This window comes from Chrysemys picta, chromosome 9, assembly GCF_011386835.1.
Source record: "Chrysemys picta bellii isolate R12L10 chromosome 9, ASM1138683v2, whole genome shotgun sequence".
Classification (NCBI taxonomy): Eukaryota; Metazoa; Chordata; order Testudines; family Emydidae; genus Chrysemys; species Chrysemys picta.
This window is the reverse complement of record NC_088799.1, coordinates 55,920,938-55,939,813: the sequence shown is the minus strand read 5'-3', so window position 1 is coordinate 55,939,813 and position 18,876 is coordinate 55,920,938. Positions and strand designations below refer to the sequence as shown.

Here is an 18,876-nt window from a genome sequence, read left to right as displayed (position 1 = left end):
GGAACAACACTGCCAAAACGGTACCTCTTAAGTTTATCAAGGAGATCATTCCTTGCTTTGGACTCCCCCAGTGGATGGAATCTGATAACAGAACACACTTCACATCTCAAGTTGTTCAAAAAATATCAAGTGGCTTGCAAATCCCCTGAAAGCTCCACACACCATGGCGACCACCATGGCCAGTGGAGTAGTGGAACACACAAATCAGACACTCAAGCAACACCTCTCAAAGGTCTGTCAGGAGGCCTCTCTTAGGTGGCCTGATGCTTTGCCCCTTGTGTTACTCCGCATTCGTGCTCTCCCCAAGGGCAGGTTAGGGCTTAGTCCCTTCGAAATTATGTTTGGAAGGGCATGGCCTCTGAACGGTACACCGGTTCTGGCAGGAGAGTGGGAAATGGGGTGTGGTTTTTTGTCTCAGTACATGTGCTCTCTGTCTGCTGTTCTTTCTTCTCTTCACAGATACACCAAAGATTCACAGCCTCTTCTGCTGGATGCCCCTGTCCACTCCTTGCAGCCAGGTGACTCCGTTCTCGTTCGGACCTGGAAGGACGAGCCTCTCCAAGAGAAGTGGAAGGGACCCCACACCGTCCTGCTGGTCTCCCACACGGCAGCAAAGGTCGAAGGACACAAGAACTGGATTCATCACTCTCGACTGAAAGCAGTACCCACTCCTGAACAGTGGACTGTCCAGCCTGCAGAAAAGACTGCCAGCGACGATTTGGGACTTAAGCTATTATTCAAAAGACAGTAAGGGTCACTGGGAATGCCTGGTAATCTCTCTGAACAGCCACAGCGCACTCCCTGCGAAAACCCTGAGCATTGGTTCTATCTATTCACAAAAGGCCGACCTAGCCTATGGTCCTGGTCCTTTTATTTTTTTTATTTGTTTGGTGTCAATAATTCTTATCTTCTGGGCATTTGGGTTGTTGTAATTACAATATAGGTTCAGGTTTAGGGTCTCTCACAACATTCCTTTTTGTCACAGAAGCAATCCTTCTGTTACCTACTGTTTCACCCACATTGCATGCAGGATGGGGAGCCATCCCTGCAGATATGGCTACCAATACCTATGAGGCCCTGAAAATTGCCTTTGCCCGTGAGTTCAATCTCTCCCACTGTTGGATATGTGCCCAGACTCCCCACCATTCGGCTAAATTGCTCGAGTAGTTCCCCAAAATTGATCAGACTTTTGTCAAAGGTGGATGGTTACCAGCAGCAGCACCTCTGACAATGTAAGTTTGCGATCCAACTGTACTGCGGAAGCTCCTTATGGCCTACACAATGGCTCTTGGAATTCCCACTATAATAGCACTCTTAAGCCCCAGCCTATTCGTCTACGCTCTCCACCCAGTGGTCTTATATGTTTTCAGCAAACCAGTACAAGTAATCATACCTGGTTTGCTGGCATTAGTACATGTAGATTTTATATTGGTCCTGGTATAAGTCTCACTGTTCCTGTACTAAATGCCACCGGTTGGCAAACCGGCACTGCATTTTTTTTGCCCTTTCCCCACAAGCCGCCCTACGGGACCTACAAGGTAACAATGGAAAGGCTAGTTATGGTGAAGCATTCTGGGTCTGTGGTAATAGTGCCTACAAATGGCTTCCTCATGGTTGGCATGATAGCTGTTACAAAGGCTATCTTGCTCCTCCCCTCCGTGTTCTAACCCAGGCTCCCTCAGGTCGCCCCAGGTACTATCGGTCCTTGAGAGCTACCATTGAACCCATCAGAGAAGGAGACAGGTTTGGGATAATATTCCTCCCTACTTATGGGGTGGGACGGCTAACCCAACTCTACAGGAGACTTTCTAAATTTCTCACCCAGTTTGCCAATAATACCCTGGCCATAGAAAAAGGCATAAGCTCTGAGCTGTACCAGCTTCAATTGCTGGCTCTGCAAAACCGCCAGGCCCTAGATTATGTGTTAGCCTCACGGGGCGGGGTCTGTGCCCTTATTGGAGAAGAATGTTGTACCTACGTCCCAGAGTTTTCACAAAATATTAACAAGCACATCTTGTCAGCCAAACAGGCCTTGAACCAGTGGAAGGCCCAGGAAGGAGAACCCACTATTTTTGATTCCCTTTGCGGTTGGTTACCTGGTCTAGGGGAACTAGGGGAAGGCATTGTTCGCCTCTTGCTCACAGGTGTTGATATGTTTTGTTTTTTTCTTTTGCTCGCTTGCTGTAAAGTGCTCATACCTCCCATTCCCCAGAAGTTCTTTTATACCCTCTCATTAATGATCCCAATTGCATGAAGCTTAATCGCATTTTGTCTTTAGAGTATGAGAAAACTCTGCCAAAGGTTTGTTGAGTGTTCTCAAAGAAGGGAATTGTTGGCGTCACTAGGCATAGCTACCAGGTAACTCGGGGAGATGGAAGGCCATAAGTGCCGATGAAACCCCCCCTGCTCTGGGTCTAAGTGAGCCACAGTTATTCCATCTTGTGAACTTTAACCTACCTACATGCTGACAGCCTAAAAGCAAAATATGTAATGGTCAGCTTTTTAGCAGACAGCTGCAGTTTCGCTCACAGTAGCAGAACTTTTAGTAATAATGAGGGAAAAAGGGGGAGGGAAAGGCCTACTATGTAGAGCTTGCAAGGCTGAAGATAAGCATGCGGACAAGAACTTTTCTAACACGCCACAATGTAATCCCTGCTGTAACCGAGGGAGAGGTAAGGGAGGACAGAATAAAGGCTTACTCAAACAGCTTGGAATATAAAATGGAAAACTTGCTTGTATTTGCTGCGCTTGATTTGAGACATGCTGGTCTCCTAGTGCCTATTCAGAGCTCTTGAATAAATTTGGTTTGCTTCTCCACCCTGGTGTGTCTATTGGTGCGATGCACACGGGCAATGAACTCTGTTGCCCCCCTCGGCCCTCTGGGCCGGCAACATACTTGTTTGTATACTGCTGCAGTGCTTTCCCTCTCACATACAATTAGTACTATTTGCAGCTCCCCACCCTAGTTTATACACACACACACACACTGCAGCAGCCCCCTCACGTGCACATTACACCACACAATTAATTATGGAAGGAATGAAGTGAGCAGCATTAACACATCCTTCACAAACACTGCTCTCTACACACCATTCACACTGCAGACCCCAACCTCTGTTCCCCAAACCCCTATCACCACCCCAGAGGAGAGAATGAGGGAACTTCAGGACCACAGTTGGGGGAGATGGAGCAAAAAGTGGTTCAACATGAAGTTCTTTCCTGGGCAGCCCAGATCTACAGGGGAGTCAGAAGAGAGGAATGGTCGTGTTCTCTTCGACAAGGCACTGCCACCTGGAAGCAGGTGTGATTGCCAGCTCTGTATGCAGGTTGGCAGATGCTTTTGATTGGAAATCAGAGGAGGGGGGGGAAAATCCAAACAACTTTGGAGGTGGCTGTGCATGCAGTTTATGGAAGTGAGGGCAAAAGCCTACCCATCCAGTATTCCTAGGCAATCTCCCATCCAAGTACTAACCAGGCCCAATCCTGCTTGGCTTTGTTAGTTTCAGTTTAAACCCTGTTTAACTTTGCCAAATTATTAACACAAATGCATGTATAAAAGTTGAATTTAAGGGTTGTGTATTAGGGGGCCATCTTGATTTGACAAAAGGACAAGGTAACCTCCATTTTGTGTTAGGTTCTTGTTCCCTTGTGCCAGGGAAAAGGCAGGAAACAGAAAGAGCAGGCATCTGGTGTTACTAGGCAACAGACTCCTATAAAGGCGAACGAGGGGAGGAGTTAGTGGGTTGGTGCTTGAACTGTTTGATGAAGGTTCAAGTATCCAACACTCTCTCTCGTGGTGTTGCACATTCTTTTCCACTGGCTATTGGCCTGCAATAGCCACTCACCACATAGTTTGGGTTTGTTGTTATTTTTCTTTGGGGAAGCAAACTTGCACTCGCGGACCCGATCCGATTAGTCAGTCAAACTCACATCCATAGACGGCGCAAAAGAGGGATAGGGTGGGGTTTAAGATAGGGATACTTACCTGTCGGTTACCTCTGCAATCCTCTGCGGGAATCTGTTGCTGATTTCGGTAATCCGGATCCTGAAGCCTCTTCATCGGCAGCGCCTAAAAAAGGTAGAACACCTTTGTTGTATTGAGTACATGAGCGTGTATGTGTTACATCCCAAATCTCCTGAGTTCTTTTCATCTGTCCCTCTTCCCCATCCTTCCCTTTTCCCTTAGCAAATAAAATGTTGTTGGTATCTTTACATTTGTGTGTGTTGTTCATTGTTAACCAGCTCTGATAGATGGGCTTAAAGGAGGATCCAGCGTGAGGTAAACTGTAAGGCTCCCCGAAGTCTTCTAGTCAGATAGGCCCCAAGAAAGGAAAATCCTTACAGCTTCTGAGACCAGACAAGATCAGGGACATTCAGAGTGGTATGGCCATAGATCAGGGATGTGCAAACATTTTGGGCCGAGGGCCACATCTGGGTGGGGAAATTGTATGCAGGGCTGGGGCAGGGGGGTTGGGTGCGGGAGGGGGTGCGGTGTGCAGGAAGGGGCTCAGGGCAAGGGATTGGGGCAGAGGAGAGGTGTGGGGTGTATGAGGGGGCTCAGGGCAGGGGCTTGGGGTGCAGGAGGGGTGCGGCAGGGGGCTCAGGGCAGGGGGTTGGGGTACAGGAGGGGTGCAGCAGGGGGCTCAGGGCAGGGGGTTGGGGTGCAGGAGGGGTGCAAGGTGCAGGCAGGGGGCTTAGGGCAGGGACATGGGGGGCAGAGGGCAGGAGGGGTTCGGGCTCCGGGGTGGCAGCGGCGCACACCGGGGCCAGGGTAGGCTTCCTGCATGCCTGCCCTGTCCCTGGCCCCACACTGCTTCAGGAAGCGCTGCAGCCCCTGGGGGGAGGGGGGGCGGAGGGCTCCGCGTGCGCTGCCCTTGCTGCGCCTCCAGGTATCTCCCCTGAAGCTCCCATTGGCCGTGGTTCCCCGTTCCTGGCCAATGGGAGCTGCGGGGGGCGGTACCTCGAGGCAAGGACGGCGCACGGAGCCCTCTGCCCCCCCACCCGGTGGCCACAGGGACATGATGCCAGCTGCTTCTGAGAGTGGCGCGGGGCCCGCGGCACCACGGGGGGCAATCCCGCGGGCCGTAGTTTACCCACCCCTGCCATAGATGGTCTTAGTTCTAACTCTTCCATTTTTCAGCTCCTACACAGCCTCTTTTCTACTATTCTCACAGATGACCTTGCATAGTACATGGCTACACATACACTACACTGCACCCTCCTCATTCATGCACAATTTACTCTTTTTCCATAACTTTTGGCCTTTCCTCTTTCAAGCAGTGGACATCAAGTGGAGCTTTGCAGAGTTTTTTCAGCTCTTTGTTATATTTGACGTGCAAAGGAAACTACAAGAAACAATAAGTAAGCATGGCCAGAAATACTTCATGAGTCTGGCCTGGCCAGTATTGAGGGCATGTCTGAGCCAGAGTATAACATCTTTTAAGAAGGTCATCAGAAATCAATGCAGTAATATTAATATGTGACCAATATCTATAAACATAGTAGCCATCCACATAGCCACGTTTGAATGTTCCCTAATTAGGGTTTTTGAACCGAAGACAGTCCAACCTCAGGCTACAAGTTTAACCCTCTTATTTGTGGATTTCTGAGCAGTTCACAGTGCTCAGAACAAAGTCACACATGACTCAGGCCTGGTCTACACTACAGGTTTAGGTCGACTTTAGCAGCATTAAATCGAATTAAGCCTGGACACGTTCACACGACGAAGCCCTTTCTTTCGACTTAAAGGGCCCTTTAAACCGGTTTCTTTACACCACCTTCGACGAGGGGATTAGCGATAAAATTGGCCTTTGCGGGTCGGAATTGGGGTAGTGTGGACGGAATTCGACGTTATTGGCCTCCGGGAGCTATCCCACAGTGCTTCATTGTGACCGCTCTGGACAGCACTCTCAACTCAGATGCACTGACCAGGTAGACAGGAAAAGACCCGTGAACGTTTGAATTTCATTTCCTGTTTGCCCAGCGTGGAGAGCACAGGTAACCATGCAGAGCTCATCAGCACAGGTAACCGTGATGGAGTCCCAGGATCGCAAAAGAGCTCCAGCATGGACCGAACGGGAGGTACGGGATCTGCTCGCCATATGGGGAGATGAATCAGTGCTAGCTGAACTCCGTAGCAGTAAAAGAAATGGCAAAGTATTAGAAAAGGTCTCCAAGGCCATGAAGGACCGGGGCCATAACAGGGACACACTGCAGTGCCGCGTGAAAATTAAGGACCTACTGCAAGCCTACCACAAAGCCAGAGAAGCAAATGGAAGGTCCGGGGCAGAGCCGCAAACTTGCCGCTTCTACGCGGAGCTGCATGCCATTCTAGGGGGTGCAGCCACCACTACCCCAACCGTGTGCTATGACTCCGTCAATGGAGAAACACACAGGGAAGACGGTTCGGGGAACAAGGAAGATGAGGATGGAGGTACTGTAGGTAGCTCACAGCAGCAAGGAAGCGGAGAAACCGGTTTCCCCAACAGCCAGGATATGTTTGTCACCCTGGACCTGGAATCAGTAACTCCCAAACTCACCCAAGACCCTGAGGGCACACAGGAGACCTCTGGTGAGTGTACCTTTGTAAATATTACACATGGTTTAAAAGCAAGCGTGTTTAATGATTAATGATTAATTTGCCCTGGCAATCGCGGCCAGTACAGCTACTGGAAAAGTCTGTTAACGTGTATGGGGATGGAGCGGAAATCCTCCAGGGCCATCTCCAGAAAGCTCTCCTTCATGTACTCCCAAAGCCTTTGCAAAAGGTTTCTGGGGAGGGCTGCCTTATCCCGTCCGCCATGGTAGGACACTTTACCACGCCAGGCCAGTAGCACGTAGTCTGGAATCATTGCATAACAAAGCATGGCAGCGTATGGTCACAGTGTTTGCTGGCATGCAGACAACATCCATTCCTTATCTCTCTTTGTTATCCTCAGGAGAGTGATATCATTCACGGTCACCTGGTTGAAATGGGGTGATTTTATTAAGGGGACATTCAGAGGTGCCTGTTCCTGCTCTTCTGAACAGAAATGTTCCCCACTGTTAACCACGCGGTGGGGGGAGAGGTGAAGTGATCATCCCAGAGAATCGGTTGTGTGTGGCGGGGCTGGTTTACTTGGGTTTGTGCTGCATGTTAACCCAGAAACCGCAGCCCCTCCTTTTACATTGAAAACCCATTTTAAATGGCCAACCCAATTCATCCTTGATATGGGAAATGAAGGCGCTGCTGTTTGAAACCATTCCCACGTGTTAAGAAGGTTAAAAAAGCCAAAAGACTGTGGCTTACCATGGCTGCCTGCAAGCCGAAATCTGTTGCCTGGCACTGCGTGAGTGATCTCTCATACCAAACCGGCAGGCCCTCACTATAAGAGGAAAAATGCGACTTTGTAATGAAAGAGTGTACCCATTATTCTCTAAAATGTGTCTTTTTTAACCACCTCTCCCTTCTCCTTCACCAGCTGCAAATGTTTCTCCTTCGCAGAGGCTAGTGAACATTAGAAAGAGAAAACGGAGGACGCAGGACGATATGTTCACGGAGCTCCAGATGTCCTCCCACGCTGATAGAGCACAGCAGAATGCGTGGAGGCAGTCAATGTCAGACATGAGAAAAGCACAATATGAACGAGAGGAGAGGTGGCGGGCTGAATGGCGGGATGAAAAGAGCAAGTGGCGGGCTGAAGATGATAGGTGGCGTCAGCTTGCAGACAGAAGGCAAGAGTCAATGCTCCGTCTACTGGAGCATCAAACTGATATGCTCCAGCGTATGGTTGAGCTGCAGGAAAGGCAGCAGGAGCAGAGACCGCCGCTACAGCCCCTGTGTAACCAACAGCCCTCCTCCCCAAGTTCCATAGCCTCCTCACCCAGACGCCCAAGAACACGGTGGGGGGGCCTCCGGCCACCCAGTCACTCCACCCCAGACGATTGCCTAAGCATCAGAAGGCTGGCCTTCAATAAGAGTTAAAGTTTTAAAATGCAGTGTGTCCTTTTCCATCCCTCCTCCCCCACCCATCCCAGGCTACCTTGGCAATTATCCCCCTACTTGTGTGAGGAATTAATAAAGAATGCATGAATGTGAAATAACAATGACTTTATGGCCTCTGCAAGCGGTGCTCGAAGTGGGGAGGGGAGGGTGGGGATGGTTGGTTTACAGGGAAGTAGAGTGAACCGGGTGGGGGGGGGGGGGCAGAGGGTTCATCAAGGAGAAACAAACAGAAGTTTCACACTGTAGCCTGGCCAGTCACAAAACTCGTTTTCAAAGCTTCTCTGATGCACACCGCGCCCTGCTGTGCTCCTCTAACCGCCCTGGTGTCTGGCTGCGCGTAATCAGCGGCCAGGCGAGTTGCCTCAACCTCCCACCCCGCCATATATGTCTCCCACTTACTCTCACAGATATTGTGGAACGCACAGCAAGCGGCAATATCAATGGGGATATTCTTTTCGCTGAGGTCTGAGCGAGTCAGTAAGCTGCGCCAGCGCGCTTTTAAACGTCCAAATGCACATTCCACCACCATTCGGCACTTGCTCAGCCTATAGTTGAACAGGTCCTGACTACTGTCCAGGCTGCCTGTGTACGGCTTCATGAGCCATGGCATTAAGGGGTAGGCTGGGTCCCCAAGGATCACGATAGGCATTTCAACATCCCCAACAATTACTTTCTGGTCCGGGAAGAAAGTCCCTTCCTCCAGCTTTCGAAACAGACCAGAGTGCCTGAAGACGCGAGCATCATGTACCTTTCCTGGCCATCCCACGTTGATGTTGGTGAAACGTCCCTTGTGATCCACCAGGGCTTGCAGCAGCATTGAAAAGTACCCCTTGCGGTTTATGTACTCGGTGGCTTGGTGCTCCGGTGCCAAGATAGGGATATGGGTTCCGTCTATGGCCCCACCACAGTTTGGGAATCCCATTTCAGCAAAACCATCCACTATTGCCTACACGTTGTCCAGAGTCACTACCCTTGATATCACCAGGTCTTTCATTGCCCTGGCAACTTGGATCACAGCAGCCCCCACAGTAGATTTGCCCACTCCAAATTGATTCCCGACTGACCGGTAGCTGTCTGGCGTTGCAAGCTTCCACAGGGCTATCGCCACGCGCTTCTCAACTGTGAGGGCTGCTCTCATCCTGGCGCTTCAGGGCAGGGGAAAGCAAGTCACAAAGTTCCATGAAAGTGCCCTTACGCATGCAAAAGTTTCGCAGCCACTGGGAATCGTCCCACACCCGCAGCACGATGCAGTCCCACCAGTCTGTGCTTGTTTCCCGGGCCCAGAATCGGCATTCCACGCCATGAACCTGCCCCAGTAACACCATGATTTCCACATTGCTGGGGCCTGTGCCTTGTGAGAGGTCTATGTCCATGTCAATTTCCTCATCACTCTCTTCGCCGCGCTCCAATCGCCTCCTCGGCTGGTCCGGGTTTCGCCTTGGCATGTCCTGGCTCTGCATATACTCCAGGACAATGCGCGTGGTGTTCATAGTGCTCATAATTGCCGCGGTGATCTGAGCGGGCTCCATGATCCCAGTGCTAGCTATGGCGCCTGGTCTGAAAAAAGGCGCAAAACTAGTATCTGACGGACCAGGAGAAGGAGCGAGGGTGGGAGGGCCGAGTGACGACATGGCGTACAGGTACAGGGAATTAAAATCAAGAAAGGTGGCTGTGCATCAGGGAGAAACACAAACAACTGTCACACAGAATGGTCCCCCCAAAGATTAAACTGAAAACCCTGGGTTTAGCAGGCCGTTGATTTCACGGAGGGAGGGGAAGCAAATGAATACAGAACAAATCTATTTTTTACATCTTAAGCTGGCAGCCGACAGTGCAGCATGACTGATAGCCTCTGCAGTACGATGACGACGGATACCAGTCGTAATATACCATCTTCTACCAAAAGGCAAGGGGCTGCTGCTGTGTAGCAATGCAGCCCCACGTCTGCCAGCACCCAGATCGCCCTCGGCCTCTTCTGGGTGCTTAGCAGACAATACTGGGCAATTGGCAGAAAATAGCATACTACGACTGATAGCCATCATCATCGAGACAGTAGCATGTCTGCCCAGGTGCCCATGATTGACAGCCACTGCAGTATGACGACGATGGTTACCAATCGTAATATACCATCTTCTACCAAAAGGCAAGGGGCTGGTGCAATGCAGCCCTACGGCTGCCAGCCCCACGGCTATTAGTCATGCTACACCGTCTACCGCCAAAAGGCAGTTAGCAGCTGCTGCTGTGTAGCAATGCAGTCCCACGTCTGCCGGCACCCAGAGGACATATGGTGACGGTGAGCTCAGCTGAGCTGAGCGGGCTCCATGCTTGCCGTGGTATGTTGTGTGCACAGGTAACCCAGGTAAAAAGGCGCGAATCTATTGTCTGCCGTTGCTCTGACGGAGGGGGAGGGGCCTGACGACATGTACCCAGAACCTCCCGCGACACTGTTTTGCATCATCCGGGCATTGGGATCTCAACCCAGAATTCCAATGGGCGGCGGAGACTGCGGGAACTGTGGGATAGCTACCCATAGTGCAATGCTCCGGAAGTTGACGCTAGCCTCGGTACTGTGGACGCGGTCCGCCGACTAGAGCACTTAGAGCATTTTATGTGGGGACACACACAATCAGCTGTATACAACCGATTTCTATAAAACTGGCTTCTATAAATTCGACCTAATTTCGTAGTGTAGACATACCCAAAGATGACAACAGCTGGGACTGAGAGCTTTTTGTTTCTTTAACCTTTTAGGTAGTCTTGAAAAAAAGATTATAAGTCTAGAAATTCAGATCTATCCTACCAAGTTTTTCCTGGCAGAGTCTATGGATGACTAGAGAACTATTAGAACATAAGAAAGGCCATACCGGGTCAGACCAAAGGTCCATCTAGCCCAGTATCATGTCTACCGACAGCGGCCAATGCCAGGGTGCCCCAGAGGGAGTGAACCTAACAGGCAATGATCAAGTGATCTCTCTCCTGCCATCCATCTCCATCCTCTGACAGACAGAGGCTAGGGACACCATTCCTTACCCGTCCTGGCTAATAGCCATTAATGGACTTAACCACCATGAATTTATCCAGTTCTCTTTTAAACTCTGTTATAGTCCTAGCCTTCACAACCTTCTCAGGTAAGGAGTTCCACAAGTTGACTGTGCACTGCGTGAAGAAGAACTTCCTTTTATTTGTTTTAAACCTGCTGCATATTAATTTCATTTGATGACCCCTAGTTCTTGTATTATGGGAATAAGTAAATAACTTTTCCTTATCCACTTTCTCCACATCACTCATGATTTTATATACCTCTATCATATCCCCTCTTAGTCTCCTCTTTTCCAAGCTGAAGAGTCCTAGCCTCTTTAATCTCTCCTCATATGGGACCCGTTCCAAACCCTTAATCATTTTAGTTGCCCTTTTCTAGTGCCAGTATATCTTTTTTGAGATGGAGACCACATCTGTACGCAGTATTCGAGATGAGGGCGTACCATCGATTTATATAAGGGCAATAATATATTCTCAGTCTTATTCTCTATCCCCTTTTTAATGATTCCTAACATCCTGTTTGCTTTTTTGACCGCCTCTGCACACTGCGTGGACATTTTCAGAGAACTATCCACGATGACTCCAAGATCTTTTTCCTGACTTCTTGTAGCTAAATTAGCCCCCTCATATTGTAGGTATACTTGGGGTTATTTTTTCCAATGTGCATTACTTTACATTTATCCACATTAAATTTCATTTGCCATTTTGTTGCCCAATCACGTAGTTTTGAGAGATCTTTTTGAAGTTCTTCACAGTCTGCTTTGGACTTAACTATCTTTAGCAGTTTAGTATCATCTGCAAACTTTGACACCTCACTGTTTACCCCTTTCTCCAGATCATTTATGAATAAGTTGAATAGGATCGGTCCGAGGACTGACCCTTGGGGAATACCACTAGTTACCCCTCTCCATTCTGAGAATTTACCATTTATTCCTACCCTTTGTTCCCTGTCTTTTAACCAGTTCTCAATCCATGAAAGGACCTTCCCTTTTATCCCATGGCAGCTTAATTTACATAAGAGCCTTTGGTGAGGGACCTTGTCAAAGGCTTTCTGGAAATCTAAGTACACTATGTCCACTGGATCCCCCTTGTCCACATGTTTGTTGACCCCTTCAAAGAATTCTAACAGATTAGTAAGACACGATTTCCCTTTACAGAAACCATGTTGACTATTGCTGAACTGTTTATGTTTTTCTATGTGTCGGACAATTTTATTCTTAACTGTTGTTTCGACTAATTTGCCCGGTACAGACGTTAGACTTACCGGTCTGTAATTGCCGGGATCACCTCTAGAGCCCTTTTTAAATATTGGTGTTACATTAGCTAACTTCCAGTCATTGGGTACAGAAGCCGATTTAAAGGACAGGTTACAAACCTTAGTTAACAGTTCCGCAACTTCACATTTGGAGTTCTTTCAGAACTCTTGGGTGAATGCCATCTGGTCCCGGTGACTTGTTAATGTTAAGTTTATCAATTAATTCCAAAACCTCCTCTCGTGACACTTCAATCCGTGACAGTTCCTCAGATTTGTCACCTACAAAAGCCAGCTCAAGTTTGGGAATCTCCCTAACATCCTCAGCCGTGAAGACTGAAGCAAAGAATCCATTTAGTTTCTCCGCAATGACTATCGTCTTTAAGCGCTTCTTTTGTATCTCGATCATCAAGGGGCCCCACTGGTTGTTTAGCAGGCTTCTTGCTTCTGATGTACTTAAAAAACATTTTGTTATTACCTTTGGAGTTTTTGGCTAGCCGTTCTTCAAACTCCTCTTTGGCTTTTCTTATTACATTCTTGCACTTAATTTGGCAGCGTTTATGCTCCTTTCTATTTGCCTCACTAGGATTTGACTTCCACTTTTTAAAGGGAGTCTTTATCTCACACTGCTTCTTTTACATGGTTGTTAAGCCATGGTGGCTCTTTTTTAGTTCTTTTACTGTGTTTCTTAATTTGGGGTATACATTGAAGTTGGGCCTCTATTATGGTGTCTTTTAAAAAGCACCCATGCAGCTTGCAGGGATTTGATTTTAGTCACTGAACCTTTTAACTTCTGTATAACTAACCCCCTCATTTTTGCATAGTTCCCCCTTTTGAAATTAAATGCCACAGTGTTGGGCTGTTGAGATGGTCTTCCCACCACAGGGATGTTGAACGCTATTGTATTATGGTCACTATTTCCAAGTGGTTCTGCTATAGTTACCTCTTGGACCAGCTCCTGCGCTCCACTCAGGACTAAATCTAGAGTTGCCTCTTTTCTTGTGGGTTCCCGTACCAGCTGCTCCATGAAGCAGTCATTTAAAGTATCGAGAAATTTTATCTCTGCATTTCGTCCTGAAGTGAAATGTTCCCAGTCAATATGGGGATAATTGAAATCCCCCACTATTATTGAGTTCTTAATTTTGATAGCCTCTCTAATTTCCCTTAGCATTTCATCATCACTATCACCGTCCTGGTCAGGTGGTCGATAATAGATCCCTAATGTTATATTCTTATTAGAGCATGAAATTTCTATCCATAGAGATTCTATGGAACATGCGGATTTGCTTAAGATTTTTACTTCATTTGATTGTACATTTTCTTTCACATATAGTGCCACCCCCCACCCCCCCTGCACGACCTGTTCTGTCCTTCCGATATATTTTGTACCCCGGAATGATTGTGTCCCATTGATTGCTCTCAGTCCACCAGGTTTCTGTGATGCCTATTATATCAATATCCTCCTTTATCACGAGGCACTCTAGTTCACCCATCTTATTATTTAGACTTCTAGCATTTGTGTACAAGCACTTAAAAAACTTGTCACTGTTTATTTGTCTGCCCTTTTCTGATGTATCAGATTCTTTTTTATGTGAATGTTTATCACCTGATCTGGCCCCTACTTTATCCTCTTCCATCCTCTGCTCCTGACTATAACCTGGAGATTCTCTATCGTTAGACTCTCCCCTAAGAGAAGTCTCTGTCCGAGCCACATGTTCCTCTGCAGCAGTCGGCTTTCCCCCATCTCCTAGTTTAAAAACTGCTCTACAACCTTTTTAATGTTAAGTTTATGACATCACAGATACCAAATGGAATTATGGTTGAATTGAGACAGGAAGTAATTTTTATTCTGCATGTTTCAACACTTGTATTTTGGTTAAAACCAGGCTCTCTGTTAGAAGGAAGAAAAAAACCACAAAACTTAAATTTAACATCTAGGGTCCCTACAAATTAAGGGCTAAAAGCTTCCAAGTGAGGAGCCAGTGGAGTCATCTGGCAAAAAGAGAAAAGAGAAAAAGAGGAAAAAAAATTTTTTTTTTAAAAGGAAACAAGCCTTTCATTGTAAGTCAGTTCACACAGCAAAACAAATGAAAGACACAGGCAAAGAGATACTTTAAGAACTAAAACATTTATTCTGTTCACTTTTAGGAAACAGTGATACAGCACAATTTTGATAAAAACCATAGCAAATAAAAATATACTTTGTATTGCCAAAATCTACACAGGATGTTAAAAATCCTTCTCTTTACATTTTAAAATGTAATCCACTCAGTAGAATTAGAGACACATATTGGCTATAGGATTTTCCTGAAGAAACCTTTTAGGTGCAGCTGTAGTCAGTGTAAACAGTGATTTTGCTACAGGAGAACAAGGTCCAATGAGGTTTCTCTCTGTTACCCTTTCATTTGTGTGCACATCTCAGTTGCATCTGTCCAGAATCATTCAAACCTGCAGCATCGTACATGAAGCATCTACTAGTGAGGGCAGCTATACAGAGTACAGTGAGCAAGCCAGTCCCATAACACTGGAATTATGTACTGCAATACAGCATCAACAAATACGTATTTAGATGTATAAATCCTGTTACTGCTCTGGACTTTTGTATCCAATTCCACACACAGTGCACTAAAAAACAGGTCCTTTAAATACTCTCTCTCTCTCTCTTCTATCTACTGTACAGAATGACAGCTCCTGGGGGATGGGGGGGAAGAAGGTATGAGTGAGATTTTGCAGCACAGCCAAAATCTGGGAGGTCACTCTGGGGAAGTCCTGGCCTAGATGAAAAATTAAAAGAGAATTAAGGAAAAAGTCTAGTTCAGTTAAAGACTAAACTGATGGGACTTATATTATTGAGGCCCTAACCCCCCGTGCAATTTGCCCTAAACAAAGCCATGCATGCAATCTCTTTTCAGCGCGTGCACCCACCACCTTGTTTACAGAGCAATAAACAAGCATTCAGGCTTGATTCGATTTTGTGGTGCAGCAAGGATCACTTGAAAAACCAAGCTGCATTTCTGAAATCCTTAAACCAAGGTTTACAAGAGAACTACAAACCAAGTAGGTCAGTTTCCAAGCTTGACAACATCTCAGTCTTTCTATCTAGAGAAAAGCACACTCAACAACCACCACCACCAGCAGCAACACGCCCATACTCCAGAACCAAGTGCTATTAAACAGAGAAACAAAGTCAAAACCAACTGACCACGCTGGGGTTTTCCACTGTATGTTTCTTTCAATATGAATTCTGTCAGAATCCAAGCCCCTTGAAAAATGGACTGACTCAGCTTCCCACTGCCATTACAGGGATAGAGGATGATGATCAGCTGAGGTTCTTTCAATCCTCAGCTTCCATCAGCAAACATTAGGACTCCAGATTCTAGATGTGAATGAGCTAAGAAACAGATAGTAGCAAAAGTAGTCTTTCCATTCGCAAGGGAATGCTTGCCTCAAACCACATTCTAACAACTGCTGCAGGAAGGCTCATCCGCAACCACTGTGCCAAGCCTCGTTCACATGAATAGGATTTCAACCAGAGTCCCCAGCTCCTGGGAAGAGTGCATGCCCTGCAGTCTCCCGGCTTGAGCTAATTTTACTTCCAAACAGCTACCGGTGGGAGTGTTGCAGTTTCAGATAAGCAGAGGTTTGGCCCAGACTAGAAACTGTATGAGAGTGTGTGGTGGTCTCCTGAATAGGACTCAATTTTATACTAGGAAGACAAATCCTAAACTCAAATGGGAAAATCTGGTAAGTGTACTGCTGGATTCTGTTTCATTAACACTATAGACTTCTCAGACTCACGGGACCTGTCCAGATGAAGTGCTGTTGGCTCAAGGACAGTAAGAAAGGAAAGGCACATTTGGATCCAGTCACTGCTAGGGATATCCAGAAAACCTCATCTGGAGAAAGTGAAAAGCTTCTGCATTTAAGAGTCTAGAATGGATCAGCCTGAAGTCAAAGATTGGCTCTTTCACATCACTATCAAACCCCTTCATATCACAGGCCTCTGTTACAATAAGTGCATGAAGCCAACAGTGTACCAGTGGAGAGATTTCTCTCAATGGTGAGCAACTCCTGTCTTCTAGTACCTAAGGCTGATCCGTCTGTTAAAACAGAAGTGCTTAACGTGAAGCTTCTTTTAGTTCTTGGGAGGACAGTAAGTGCTGTCCAGATGATGACTAGGGAGCTGTTCTTCAGCAGGTGTGGAAATCTGCAGTATGCATCCTCTGCATGTCGGTCCCAACACTGAAGATTGGAACAAGATCTGTTGGCCTAAGCAGTGGCTATTCCTTCCAACTGGGGATCTGTGAGGTCATAGGCATCATGGATCAGTCTCTGCTCACTCTGCAAGCAAGGAGCTGGCTGGCTGGCTCTGTGGCTGTGCTCAATACAGTGATTTCTGAAATTATTGCTTTCTGGGGAAGAAGAAAAACAAAGGATGGAACAGGAATTTAGGAATGAGCCATAAACACTGTTTATCAGCCAGCATGTACATGGGTGATGAGTTTTTCTTTTCCCTGGGGAAGCTCTACCCCTGCTCTGCCCTAAATACCCGCCCCTAGTCCACTCCTCCCCAAGGCTCCGCCTCTTCCTGCCCCCACTCCTCCCCTCACCCAAAGCCCCACCCCACTCCACCTCTTTCCACCCTCTGCTCTGTTCCCTCCCTGCCCGCTCGCTGCCCTCCCCCCAAGCCTCTCCCCCAGCCACCAAACACATGCTTGGGGGCACTGCTAAACAGCTGTGGTTGGTGGGTGCTGAAGACCCACTATTTTTTTTCCTTGGATGCTCCAGCCCCAGAGCACCCATGGAATCGGCACCTATGAATATGTACCTCAAACACAGAGGCACAGATTCCAGAAACTAAGCCTTAATCTGCAGTGAGGAAGCAGGTAGAAGCCAAATCTCTGCAAGCACTAAGGTCTAGCTTAAAGCAATGACAACTGACATGGCCTAGTTATTAGAGCTGTACTAATACCAGCTATGATTCTAGTTATACGAGCTTCCCCACTACACTATCTTCTCCACGCCAGCCAAGATTCCACTAACAAGATGACTGTACCTAGTCTGCACCATTTAGGATTTCACTGGCAAGTGTTTAGCAGAAGTCCATCTATCAACAGCAGCCATATTTGAGACAATCACAAGAGTAACCACCAAGTTATGATCTCACTCTACACAACTCCTAGTCACATTTCCACCTCCTCTTGTAAATCTTATTCAAAAGATACTTTGTGAGGAGAAGGGGAAGGGAGTCATTTTCAGACCCATGTCTTACCTGGCCTGGCTGAGACATACACCTCTGCCCACGTGTAATTAGCCAAGTTCACAGGCTGCAGCACCCAAGGATTCTCTACTAGCTTTTCCAGGGTTGTACGCTGCTCTGGAGCAGCATGCAGGAGCCCAGACACCAGAGCCATCAGATCTAAGCAACAACAACAAAAATATTTTTTTAAAAGTTAGAGACAATAAGAGGTGTTGCTCTGTCTTTGTCCTAGGCGATGTCTACACTGCACAGCTTACAGTGGCACAGCTGTGCCGCTAAAGCCTTGCTGCTGTAAGGCACGCAGTATAGCCGCTCATTGTCGGCATGAGAGCTTTCCCGCCAACAAAGCACTGTCCACACTTGCACTTTTTGTCGTTAAAACTTTTGTCAATCAGGAGGGTGTTTTTCTCACACCCCTGACCAATAAAAGTTTTAACAACAAAAGTGCAGTGTAGACATAGCCCTACTTACTCTGACACTGCTGTATGAGGTCACAAGGCACACTAAGGCCCTGTTTACACTGGCAAGTTTCTGCACAGTAAAGCAGCTTTCTGTGTTGTAACTCCCGAGGTGTACACATTGCAGATAGTGTGCAGAAACTGCGCAGTGCTGTAAAAAAACCACCCCGACAAGAGGCATATATCCTTCTGCACCAGGGGTACAGCACCACAGTGCCAGTGTAGACACCCGGGTCGATTACAGCGCTGCGATTGGCCTCCGGGAGATGTCCTACAATGCCTGTTCTTGCCTCTCTGATCATCGGTTTGAATTCTACTGCCCTGCCCTCAGGTGACCAATCATCATCCCCACCTCGTAAATTCCTTTGGAATTTTGAAAGTCCCCTTCCCGTTTGCTCGGTGATGCGTGCCGTGGTCTCAGCGCATCTTTCCAGATGGCCATGCCTGCTCCACTCACCAGGTGATCCCCCACCTGGAGCAATGCGGAGCTGCTGGACCTCATCAGCATTTGGGGAGAGGAGGCTGTGCAGTCCTAGCTGTGCTCCAGCTGTAGGAATTATGATACCTATGGACAGATTTCACGTTGCATGACAGAAAGGGGCCATGACTGGGACACATTGCAGTGCAGTCATAGAATATCAGGGTTGGAAGGGACCTCAGGAGGTCATCTAGTCCAACCCCCTACTCAAAGCAGGACCAATTCCCAACTAAATCATCCCAGCCAGGGCTTTGTCAAGCCTCACCTTAAAAACCTCTAAGGAAGGAGATTCCACCACCTCCCTAGGTAACCCATTGCAGTGCTTCACCACCCTCCTAGTGAAAATGTTTTTCCTAATATAAAACCTAAACCTCCCCCACTGCAACTTGAGACCATTACTCCTTC

General features: G+C 47.5%; 1 protein-coding gene across 6 annotated transcripts in view; it reads right to left on the bottom strand.

The window, feature by feature from the left end:
* Window positions 1–18,876, bottom strand: part of PASK (PAS domain containing serine/threonine kinase) — an 86,084-nt gene that overhangs the window by 16,333 nt on the left and 50,875 nt on the right. For 4 of the 6 annotated variants that reach the window (XR_010590388.1, XM_008164878.4, XM_042857631.2 and 1 more), the window contains 2 exons: window positions 17,548–17,694; window positions 14,385–16,687 (listed from right to left, as the gene is read on the bottom strand). Coding sequence is in view for 5 of the 6 variants with exons in the window: in XM_008164878.4 (XP_008163100.2) it covers window positions 16,545–16,687; window positions 17,548–17,694 (290 nt within the window). In the remaining variant the exon portion in view is untranslated. Of the gene's footprint in view, window positions 1–3,985; window positions 4,070–14,384; window positions 16,688–17,547; window positions 17,695–18,876 lie in introns of those variants that run through there. The other 2 variants (XM_065557063.1, XM_065557064.1) reach the window with 1 other exon arrangement.